At 44.1% G+C, this 12,425-nt stretch overlaps 1 protein-coding gene across 1 annotated transcript in view; it reads left to right on the top strand.

The window, feature by feature from the left end:
• Nucleotides 1–12,425, top strand: part of trim36 (tripartite motif containing 36) — a gene marked incomplete at both ends in the record, with an annotated part of 34,788 nt that overhangs the window by 10,690 nt on the left and 11,673 nt on the right. The window contains 4 exons of the mRNA XM_079826296.1: nucleotides 3,959–4,305; nucleotides 6,776–6,922; nucleotides 8,561–8,656; nucleotides 10,302–10,557. Of these exons, the coding sequence (XP_079682422.1) occupies nucleotides 3,959–4,305; nucleotides 6,776–6,922; nucleotides 8,561–8,656; nucleotides 10,302–10,557 (846 nt within the window). The remainder of the gene's footprint in view (nucleotides 1–3,958; nucleotides 4,306–6,775; nucleotides 6,923–8,560; nucleotides 8,657–10,301; nucleotides 10,558–12,425) is intronic.

Raw genomic sequence — 12,425 nt, 5'->3', positions numbered from 1 at the left:
ATGGGCGGGGCTGTGTGTTCACTGGGAGAGTGAAGTGTGTGTGTGATGGTCTGATGATGGGCGGGGCTGTGTGTTCACTGGGAGAGTGAAGTGTGTGTGTGATGGTCTGATGATGGGCGGGGCTGTGTGTTCACTGGGAGAGTGAAGTGTGTGTGTGATGGTCTGATGATGGGCGGGCTGTGTGTTCACTGGGAGAGTGAAGTGTGTGTGTGATGGTCTGATGATGGGCGGGCTGTGTGTTCACTGGGAGAGTGAAGTGTGTGTGTGATGGTCTGATGATGGGCGGGGCTGTGTTCACTGGGAGAGTGAAGTGTGTGTGTGATGGTCTGATGATGGGCGGGCTGCGTGTTCACTGGGAGAGTGAAGTGTGTGTGTGATGGTCTGATGATGGGCGGGCTGTGTGTTCACTGGGAGAGTGAAGTGTGTGTGTGATGGTCTGATGATGGGCGGGCTGTGTGTTCACTGGGAGAGTGAAGTGTGTGTGTGATGGTCTGATGATGGGCGGGGCTGTGTGTTCACTGGGAGAGTGAAGTGTGTGTGATGGTCTGATGATGGGCGGGGCTGTGTGTTCACTGGGAGAGTGAAGTGTGTGTGTGATGGTCTGATGATGGGTGGGGCTGTGTGTTCACTGGGAGAGTGAAGTGTGTGTGTGATGGTCTGATGATGGGCGGGGCTGTGTGTTCACTGGGAGAGTGAAGTGTGTGTGTGATGGTCTGATGATGGGCGGGGCTGTGTGTTCACTGGAAGAGTGAAGTGTGTGTGTGATGGTCTGATGATGGGCGGGCTGTGTGTTCACTGGGAGAGTGAAGTGTGTGTGTGATGGTCTGATGATGGGCGGGCTGTGTGTTCACTGGGAGAGTGAAGTGTGTGTGTGATGGTCTGATGATGGGCGGGCTGTGTGTTCACTGGGAGAGTGAAGTGTGTGTGTGTGTGTGTGATGGTCTGATGATGGGCGGGCTGTGTGTTCACTGGGAGAGTGAAGTGTGTGTGTGATGGTCTGATGATGGGCGAGGCTGTGTGTTCACTGGAAGAGTGAAGTGTGTGTGTGATGGTCTGATGATGGGCGGGCTGTGTGTTCACTGGGAGAGTGAAGTGTGTGTGTGTGTGTGTGATGGTCTGATGATGGGCGGGCTGTGTGTTCACTGGGAGAGTGAAGTGTGTGTGTGATGGTCTGATGATGGGCGGGCTGTGTGTTCACTGGGAGAGTGAAGTGTGTGAGCACAAGAGCTCATGCTACACGAGATGCGTAAAAGAGGCTCGTTCAGACGCCTTTTCTGTGAGAGAGAAATAGTTATTAGGGCTGCGCAATATATCGAAATTATCGCAAATGTACATATCCCAATATGCACATCGCAAGGGTTCGCAATATCTGAATGATTTTAATGGGCTACGCCAACGCTGTGAAAAGTGTGTGTTTTAGGTCGATGTGTATATCAGAGAACAGACTGAGCACACGACTGTTACTCATGTGACTTGCTTGACGTTAAAAATAGTTATTAAACGCAATAACTTGCGAAAAACAACTCCTTGCAGTCTCGCGCTGTCTGACACACACACACCAAAACGTGGTGTTTTTTCGTGTCGTGTTACACACTCGAACTGTCAAATACACACACAGTTATGTCTTGATGAGTATTCATGTAAACACAGTTGATAATGCTTTAAGTGAACGATATCAGTTGGAGAAAGAAATAGATTTACGCACCTAAAGCAATATCGTATCGCATATCGCATTATTTAACAAGGATATCGCATTTTTCTTCAATATCGCACAGCCCTAATAATTATTAATGCTGCGTTCACACCAAACACGAATAGAGCGTCAAAATCACAAAATCAGAAATGTGCAGCTGCTCCTACCACGATTGAAACACTCTGATTTAGGCAAACTGATGACATTTTGATGAACTATGAACTATAATAATATTTCAAGAGTTGGTTTCCCCGTCTTTTTTATTTTATTTTTTATAACTGTTGAGCGTTGGGTAATAGAGACAGAGCGTATTTAGGCCACGCCCACACCGGGGGGAAAACAATCAAACGCTCTCCATTGACTTTGCCTCCTTGTTATTTCAGGCTTATAACAAAACACAGAACCATGTCTAAAAGCTGAAATGTGACAAAGTGTACAGCAAACAAGCTAAACAACACAGAAATAAGTTTTTATAAGCTGTCGACTCAAAAAAACGAGAGATTAAGGAGACAAAAGTGGATAAAGGCACTCAGTGTGTGTGTGTGTGTGTGTGTGTGTGTGCAGTAAACGTGTCACTGTAAAGTCAAATGTCAGGTTTATATATGATATGTCCTGCCTCTGATCATGTTCTCCTCCAGTGGGCGTCGTCTCATTGGCCTGAATCCGCTTGTGTCTTTATAAGCTGGTGTTTTGTGTCAACAGTTTATCAAAACTTCTGTGTTTTTGGTTCTGTGTTGTTGAGCTTGTTTGCTGTACACTTTCACACATCAGCTTTTAGACATTGTTCTGGTTTTTGTTATAAGTCCGAAATGACAAGGAGGCAAAGTCAATGGAGAGCGTGGGATTGCCCCCCCCCCCCCCCCCCGGTGGGCGTGGCCTTCAGATTATGCCTCTCAGCGCTCATCACGGTCACTTTTTACCCGGCCGTCCAATCACAGTGGAGGAGGGGCGGGACAAACTACACCGACCAATCATCCCACTCGTACACCAACTGAACAACAATAATGAAGTTAATACTGCTTTACTGCATTATTATATTCAGTAATATTCTGAATATAATAATATATAATAATTAGGGCTGTCAAAAGATTAATCGCATCCAAACTAAAAGGTGTGTGTATTTATATATAAATAATAATTAACAGAGTACACACACATATATTATGTAAACACAAACTTTTATTTTGGATGCGATTAATCGCGATTCATCTTTTGACAGCCCTAATAATATGTTTGGACTTCATTAATACACACACGTTTAACGGCCGAATCCGTGGCGTTTGTGAATCTGGAGTTTCCGTAAAGGTCCATTTTACACGTTTCTCAGAATTGGCTCATATATTCACGGACGTCTCATGAATGAGGCCAGTGTGTTTATTATTATTATTATTATTATTATTATATCTGAGCATGCGTCTCAGCTGAGCTTGGGCTAGTCTGAGCTGCTGTAATGTGAGGGATCTGTAGTTCTATAGCAGAGATGCATCTACATCTTTAAGAGACCTTTAGTTATATTTGTATTAATTTAAGGACAGACACCATTTGTTCATTTGTTTGTTGAGTTTGTGTCCGTTGTGTGTCCCGTTACACTCCTAGTATTAATAGTTTGAGTTGTTTGAGTTGGGTTAGGAACACACCTGAGGCCAGAACTAATCGCTCAGCTCCAGCTTTCCTGAATTTCCGGTTTTGCTTCCAGACAGATTTTTAATGGCGATGCATCACTAATTGCAGAAACGCTGAGACCCTTTCCTGTCATTGATCTGTGTGTGTGTGTGTGTGTGTGTGAGCAGGGATTGGTCCACTTCTGACTCGGCCAATCAGGTGGGTTAGGGGCGGGACTAACCTGTTCGACTGACCAATGACAGTGTTTGGGGAAATCTGTGAATCATCTCTGCAGTTTCGTTTGACCGGAATGACACACTGCAGCTTTACAAACACCCCTCGCTCTCATTCGCCACTGTAATCGTGTCTCATTTCCATTCCGTCCGGATCCCTGTGTGTGTGTGTGTGTGTGTGTGTGCGTGCTGTCTCTGAGTCTCTCCACCTCTGTGTGTGACCTTCCTCAGTGCCTCATTGTGTGTGTGTGCGCATGCGTGTGTGTGTGTGCTGTCTCTGAGTCTCTCCACCTGAGTGTGTGTGTGTGTGTGTGTGTGTGTGTGTGTGTGTGTGCTGTCTCTGAGTCTCTCCACTTGTGTGTGTGTGTGTGTGTGTGTGTGTGTGTCCACTTCTACCCTTTCACCTGCCCGGTCTCCCGTGTTGACTCAGGGTCCATCTCTTCTCCCGGATGGAGGCGTTCCTCCGTCACGCCCCGCATCACCACCTTCCCGTGCCCGGGGTGCCAGCATGACATTGACCTCGGGGAGCGTGGCATCAGCATGCTCTTCCGGAACTTCACGCTGGAGGGCATCGTGGAGCGGTACCGGCAGGCGGCGCGGGCGGCCGTGGCCATCATGTGCACCGTGTGCAAGCCGCCCGGGGCCCAGGAGGCCACCAAGAGCTGCATGGACTGCAAGGCCAGCTTCTGCAACGAGTGCTTCAAGATCCACCACCCCTGGGGAACGCCCAAAGCCCAGCACGAGTACGTGGGACCCACCACCAACTTCAGACCCAAGGTACGCCCGCTCCTCCACCCGCCCCTCCACCCGCCCCTCCAGCCGCCCCTCCAGCCGCCCCTCCAGCCGCCCCTCCAGCCGCCCCTCCAGCCGCCCCTCCAGCCGCCCCTCCAGCCGCCCCTCCAGCCGCCCCTCCAGCCGCCCCTCCAGCCGCCCCTCCACCCGTCCCTCCACCCGCTCCTCCACCCGCTCCTCCACCCGCCCCTCCACCCGCCCCTCCACCCCCCTCCACCCGCCCCTCCACCCCCCTCCACCCGCTCCTCCACCCGCCCCTCCACCCGCCCCTCCAAGAAAAGTAATGCATTACAATATTGCGTTACTCCCTTAAAAAGTAACTAATTGAGTTACATAGTTACTTTTTAAGAAAAGTAATGCGTTACATTATTGCGTTACTTCCTTAGAAAGTAACTAATTGAGTTACATAGTTACTTTTTAAGAAAAGTAATGCGTTACATTATTGCGTTACTTCCTTAGAAAGTAACTAATTGAGTTACATAGTTACTTTTTAAGAAAAGTAATGCATTACAATATTGCGTTACTCCCTTAAAAAGTAACTAATTGAGTTACATAGTTACTTTTTAAGAAAAGTAATGCATTACAATATTGCGTTACTCCCTTAAAAAGTAACTAATTGAGTACAATATTGCGTTACTCCCTTAAAAAGTAACTAATTGAGTTACTCAAGTTACTTTTTAAGAAAAGTAATGCGTTTCATTATTGCGTTACTCCCTTAAAAAGTAACTACTTTTCTTAAAAAGTAACTTGAGTAACTCAATTAGTTACTTTTTAAGGGAGTAACGCAATAACGTAACGCATTACTTTTCTTAAAAAGTAACTTGAGTAACTCAATGCGTTACATTATTGCGTTACTCCCTTAAAAAGTAACTAATTGAGTTACTCAAGTTACTTTTTAAGAAAAGTAATGCGTTACGTTACTTTTGCGTTACTTTTTCTCACCTGGGCTGGGCTTGTTTTTGTTTATAACAAAAAAGTTATATTTTTGTGCAACGGTAAAGACCTCTTCATACCAAAATGTAAATAATGCGCCCCAGGCTGAGGTAAAGATGCAGATTCCCTCATGAACACTAGAGGGCGCAGCTCTGGATAATGGGAGGATAGGACGCAGGAGAAAAAAGTTTTACCAATAAAAACTAAAAATCTAGTAATTTTCATCCTCAAAGGTCAGCAGCAAGACATCGGTCAATTAAATATAAAGGTAGATTATGCATAAAAATAGCTGAGGTTTGCATAGTATTCTGATTTTGCATTTGACTGATTTTATTCATTTTGAGGAGGACCGAATCTTTATTGTGCGAGATAAATAAATGCTCACATTTAGTCTAGAAGTACAATAACCCTCATGTTCACACACACACACACGCACACACACACACACACACACACACACACACACACACACACACACACCTCTGCACTGACTCTCAACATGAGCTGTCAGTCAAATTAATGTGAAAAAGTAACTTGTAAATTTGAAAAGTAATGCGTTACTTTACTAGTTACTTGGAAAAAGTATTATTATTATGTTACTCAAGTTAATTAGGGATCGACCGATATGGATTTTTTTTTTCCTTAGCCGATGACGATACGGCTGCAGATTCTCTCGAGCCGATATTTGGAGCCGATTCTGCTTTTGCTCCCTCAATTTACATCATAAAAATGACACAATGATCAGGATGATAACAATTTAAAATTTAAAAAAGGAACATTTATTGAACTAAAAAAAAACATTTAACAAATAGTAAAAACAGGTGAGGTAGAACAAGAAAAAAAGAGTTCAGTGGTGAAAATAAATTCAGAAAATAAATATTTAAGCATAAATAAAATAATGACACTATTGCACACAGTATCAACAAGCGAGCAGCATAATAAAGTGCACACTGACTGGACTATACTTCAGTTAAAACTGTTTACAACCTAGTCATTTAATGCTTACACTCTAAAAAATGCTGGGTTAAAAATAACCCAAGTTGGGTTGAATATGGACTAACCCAGCAATTGGGTTGTTTTGACCCAGCGGTTGGGTTAAAAGTTTGCTTAAAACAACCCAATTGATGGGTTAGTCCATTTTCAACCCAACTTGGGTTATTTTTAACCCAGCATGTTTTAGAGTGTAGGTGCTCTTCACTGAATCTCTAGAGCAACACCAGCGGTAATTCAGGAGAAAATCTCCCAATGCTCCACGTGAAGCTTCAGTCTTTCCACCTTTACCATCGTCAATTCTCAGCTGATTTTGATTAATATGCGCGAGGGAGAGCGAGAGAGTTTGCAGACGGTGAGAGCTGCCCTGTGGACGCCTGTCTGGAAATAATGCAGGGAAAAATATCAGCGAACGCAGCAGCTTTATATCGGCCGATACACGTAAAAATCACACAAATATCGGCCGATATATGGTCTAACACTGGTTGTAATGCGTCCCCAGCTCTGCTCATTGGCTCCCTGTGGTCTGCAGGTGCTGATGTGTCCGGAGCATGAGATGGAGAAGGTCAACATGTACTGCGAGGTGTGTCGGCGTCCCGTCTGCCATCTGTGTAAACTCGGAGGATCTCACGCTAATCACAAGGTCACTTCCATGAGCAGCGCCTACAAGATCCTCAAGGTACGTCCAGTTTAATGACCAACATCAGGCCTAGAGTTAATGCTGACTGACCCGGAGTTTAGTCCTAGCAGGTCTTCAGTGTAAACGCCCACCTGCTGTGATTGGCTAACAGCTCTGCATATATTACATGTGGAAACTTTACTGTTCCAGCTGCTGAGATTTAAAGCGTTAGTTCAGCCAAAACTGTAAATTGTGTCATTAATGACTGAGCCTCATGTGGTTGGACACCCGTCAGACCTCCGTTCATCTTCAGACACAAATGAAGATATTTTAGTGTAAATCTGATGCTCTGAAAGGCCTCCATTGGCTCAACTTTACACTCTCAAGACCCTTAAAAGACACTAAAGACTAAAGTTACAAAGTCCATCTCACTACAGCGGCTCTACAATAACTTTATGAAGACGAGAATAGTTTCTGTGCGCAAAAAAACCCTAAATAACGACTTATATAGTGATGACGATTTCAAAACACGGCATCATGAAGCTTCAGAGCGTTATGAATCAGTGAGTCGAATCATGATTCGGATCGCGTTTCAAACCGCCAAACTGCTGAAATTTGGCGATCCAAACCGCTGAATCGACTCACTGATTCAAAACGCTCCAAACCGCTGAATCGACTCACTGATTCATAACGCTCTGAACTGCTGAATCGACTCACTGATTCATAATGCTCTGAACAGCTGAATCGACTCACTGATTCATAACACTCCGAACAGCTGAATCGACTCACTGATTCATGACGCTCCGAACAGCTGAATCGACTCACTGATTCATAATGCTCTGAACCACTGAATCGACTCACTGATTCATAATGCTCTGAACCGCTGAATCACTGATTCATAACGCTCCGAACAGCTGAATTGACTCACTGATTCATGACGCTCCAAACCACTGAATCGACTCACTGATTCATAACGCTCTGAACCGCTGAATTGACTCACTGATTCATAACGCTCCGAAGCTTCATGATGCCGTGTTTTGAAATCGTCATCACTATATAAGTCGTTATTTAGGGTTTCTTTGCGCACAGAAACTATTCTCGCCGATTCATAAAGTTATTGTAGAGCCGCTGTAGTGAGATGGACTTTGTAACTTTAGTCTTTAGTGTCTTTTAAGGGTCTTGAGAGTGTAAAGTTGAGCCAATGGAGGCCTTTCAGAGCATCAGATTTACACTAAAATATCTTCATTTGTGTCTGAAGATGAACGGAGGTCTGACGGGTGTCCAACCACATGAGGCTCAGTCATTAATCACACAATTTACAGTTTTGGCTGAACTAACGCTTTAAGGGCGTCTGGGCGTCTGCAGAGCTTCTGTTGGGCGTGGCTCTGATGATGATCTGGGGCTGTTTGTGTTTTGGGTTCAGGATGTTGTCAGTTCTGAAATGTAAAGAGTGTTTTTATTGGACAATGTCCTCATGTTTGCCAAAAGCTCCAGGCTGTTTTGATTCCTCAGCTTAAAGTGTTGATGTTGCTCTGGGTCAGAAACACTAGACTGTAAAGCAGCCGACTCATCCATGTTTAATGGCCTCATCTCTGCCTGATCATGTCCAGCTGGATCTTGTGTCTCCTCTGTCCGGAAACCGTGCGGGAGGTCGATGATTTTTCCACTGTTCTAATGGGCTGTGCTTTTCTGTAACAGGAGAAGCTGTCCAAGAGCATCCATTACCTGATCAGCAAAGAAGACCAAGTGCGGACTCAGATTTCAGAGCTGGAGGTGATGATCAATCACACCGAGGTAAGAGCGTCTGTTTCCTGCCTGAGCGGATTCATGCCATCAACGGGGCTCGTTCATTATACACCCATCAGGCATAACATCAGTGATGCGCCAATCATGATTTTACATGCCCGATTCCGATTTTTTATTTATTTTTTCTCTCAAGAAAACTGTCAGATTCCGATACTGATTTCCTATTTATTTATTTTTTTACACAATAAAAGAACTAAAGTATACATGAACAAGATGTTTATTTGGTATTTAAAAGGTTAAATTGGCTTTTGGCTAATGAAAACAAGTCCGCAATCTGAAATTAAAGGCAACATCTGCATATTCTGCAATCCAAACAAAGATGTTCCTTAAATCAGCATTTGTTTTTAAATTCAGTGTAAAGAAAAAAAGTCTTTACCAGTGAAATTAAATAAAACCAAAGTATATAATTATTCCAAAATGTTAAATCAAATAATGTTTAATGCAACTAAAAAAACTAAGATGCTCCAGCAGGTGCTTTTTAAATCAATTTAAGTCAATGTCATTTTAAGGTAAAATAAAAATGATCATCCTATAGGCTACAGAACTGACAGTATTTCATTTCTAAAGTGCAGCATGTTCTTCTTTAGGCTACAAAAAGAAGTATTTCGGCTTTGTCACAAGTTAGTCTGTTTCGTTCTCATCCGATCCAACACGTGAGAATCTGAACAAACACTCACTATCAGGAGGCGGAGAGGTGAGCTCGCGCAACTTCAGCTCGCGCAACTTCAGCTCGCGCAACTTCAGCTCGCGCAACTTCAGCTCGCTCAACTTCAGCTCGCGCAACTTCAGCTCACTAAAACTTCAGCTCGCGCAACTTCAGCTCGCGCAACTTCAGCTCGCGCAACTTCAGCTCGCGCAACTTCAGCTCTCGCAACTTCAGCTCGCGCAACTTCAGCTCGCGCAACTTCAGCTCGCGCAACTTCAGCTCGCTCAACTTCAGCTCTCGCAACTTCAGCTCTCGCAACTTCAGCTCTCGCTCAACTACAGCTCGCGCAACTTCAGCTCTCGCTCAACTTCAGCTCTCGCTCAACTTCAGCTCTCGCTCAACTTCAGCTCTCGCTCAACTTCAGCTCTCGCTCAACTTCAGCTCTCGCTCAACTTCAGCTCTCGCTCAACTTCAGCTCTCGCGCAACTTCAGCTCTCGCTCAACTTCAGCTCTCGCTCAACTTCAGCTCGCGCTCAACTTCAGCTCGCGCTCAACTTCAGCTCGCGCAACTTCAGCTTGCGCAGGAAAGCGGCTCTTTATTCCCTGTCTCTTCCCTCAGTTCTCCAGTTTCCGTTTGTAACACAGTGACATGTTCGCAAATTATTGCAATATAGGCGAATGTGCACGTGGGCGCACTTCCGGAAAAATCGGCAGAAAAATACAAAGAAAACCGTTTTTTGGCCGGCATCCCTAATAACATTATGACTCTCTTCATCTCCTGTTAGTGGGTGGGATATATTAGGCAGCAAGTGAACATGTTGTCCTCAGAGTTAGAAGTATGTGTTGTGTTAGAAGCAGGAGAAATGGGCAAGCGTGAGGATTTGAGCGAGTTTGACAAGGGCCAGATTGTGACGGCTAGACGTATATGTGAGTGTTTCTGCATGATGATGTCCGGATTACTGACTCGAAGGCTTCTGGTGCCCGCAGGAGAACGGGCAGCTGGCAGAGAGGCGTGCCAACGAGCACTTCGAGCGTCTGTTTGAGACCCTTCAGGAGAGGAAGACTGAGATGCTGAGGTCCATCGAGCAGGCCAGGAACCTGCGGGTGGAGCGGCTCAGGACTCAGGTGGAGGAGTACCAGGGCATGCTGGAGAACAGCGGCCTTGTGGGATACGCACAGGAAGTGCTGAAGGAGACCGACCAGTCCTGCTTCGTGCAGACGGCCAAACTGCTGCACGTCAGGTGTGTGTGTGTGTGTGTGTGTGTGTGTGTGTGTGTGTGTGTGTGTGTGTGTGTGTGTGTGTGTGTGTGTGTGTGTGTGTGTGTGTGTGTGTGTGTGTGTGTGTGTGTGTGTGTGTGTGGCCGGTTCGGACACGTGCCTGTAATCCCGCTGGAGTTTCTAGATTTAAACCACAAGGTTCGCTGTACATTCACTAATCCTGATAACTGATCTCTATTAGTCCACAAAGCCGCTTTCCCTCAAACCCTTGGTCATGATTACCCGCTATAATGTTATGCAGCGTTTCGGAGACAGTGGCTCGATGCCAAGCCTCGTTTATTTCTATAGCGCTTTATCCAAAACTACACGTTTCGCTTCAGCTTCAGGTCTTCCTGCCCCAGAGAATCGTGAAGTCCAGCGCCCGGTTGCAGTTTTTCCCTCAAGTATGAACTTAAGGGACGATTTCCCCTTACCTAAGAGAATAACTCAAGGGTGTTGCATATCATCTCTTAAACGGTTCTCTTAGGGAAACATTTAAAGCGTTAGTTCAGCCAAAACTGTAGATTGTGTCATTAATGACTGAGCCTCATGTGGTTGGACACCCGTCAGACCTCCGTTCATCTTCAGACACAAATGAAGATATTTTAGTGTAAATCTGATGCTCTGAAAGGCCTCCATTGGCTCAACTTTACACTCTCAAGACCCTTAAAAGACACTAAAGACTAAAGTTACAAAGTCCATCTCACTACAGCGGCTCTACAATAACTTTATGAAGACGAGAATAGTTTCTGTGCGCAAAAAAACCCTAAATAACGACTTATATAGTGATGACGATTTCAAAACACGGCCTCATGAAGCTTTTATGAATATGAATATATATATTTTTTTTTTATATAAAATATACATTTTACAAAACATGTTCAATTCTAAAACCTCAAGAAAATCAAAGCTAAATATCTGAACAAATTCTTTGGCAAATTTTAGGTTGATATCTAAAAAAAAAGATGTTTTTGTGTGTTTTCCACTAGATGACATGTAGACTCTTGGATTTCCATATATGGTTTGAGTGATCTGAACGTTATATTTTCATACTTTTCAGAATATCTATGAAGTAGACATCCTATTCATAAGCTGTTTGGGCAGTAATGTTAATATTTGATTTGAATTCAATCTCTAAAATACATATAAACAAAATGATATGGAAAGAGTCAGAGTGCGCGTTATAGTTTGGCACTGCATCACAAATGACGAATCTATCGCTGTTTATCTCCTGCTCTGTCATCTCTTTTGAAAATCAGTCACCAAATATGAAAATTAGAGTCTGAAAGCTTTAAAATGCTGTATAGTTGGTCGAGATTACTTTAGATTTAGACTAAGATATTATTGTTCTAAATGTATAAAGGCAAGTGTCCTAAGGGCCAATCTTAAAAATAGTGGTTAAAAATATTTATAAATCGTAAATTCAGATATTTATTCTTTGTAATGTGTGAAACGTATTGATATTAAAAGTGAATTGTTTGTTTCTGATTGTATGCGTTTTATCATAGTGTGATTTTTGGGGAATTGTATTTAATCCAATTAGGGTGAATTTGAGCCGGACCATAAGGAGTGAGCAGAAATCCAGCAGAGCACGAGGGTTAACTTCCGAATGCTTTGCTCAGAAATCAGAAGTGATCTTTTAGATTAGGGTCAAATTTAGAATCGAGGCGGCCATTTTGAGTTTTGTAGTAAAATGCTGTATGTTATGAACGCATTAGTGTATCGTTACGAAACTGTGTCATCGGCACGATGCCCTGAAGGAGCCCGAGAAGCTTCAGCGCCACCTAGTGGTCAAATCAAATATTCACAGGCTTAGAACTGTGGATTTGGTTGGGGTATTTTCCGAATGATAGC

The sequence above is a fragment of the Gobio gobio genome (assembly GCF_949357685.1).
Source record: "Gobio gobio genome assembly, chromosome: 10".
NCBI lineage: Eukaryota > Metazoa > Chordata > Actinopteri > Cypriniformes > Gobionidae > Gobio > Gobio gobio.
The sequence above is the reverse complement of the archived record's forward strand: the minus strand, read 5'-3'. Positions and strand labels throughout refer to the sequence as shown.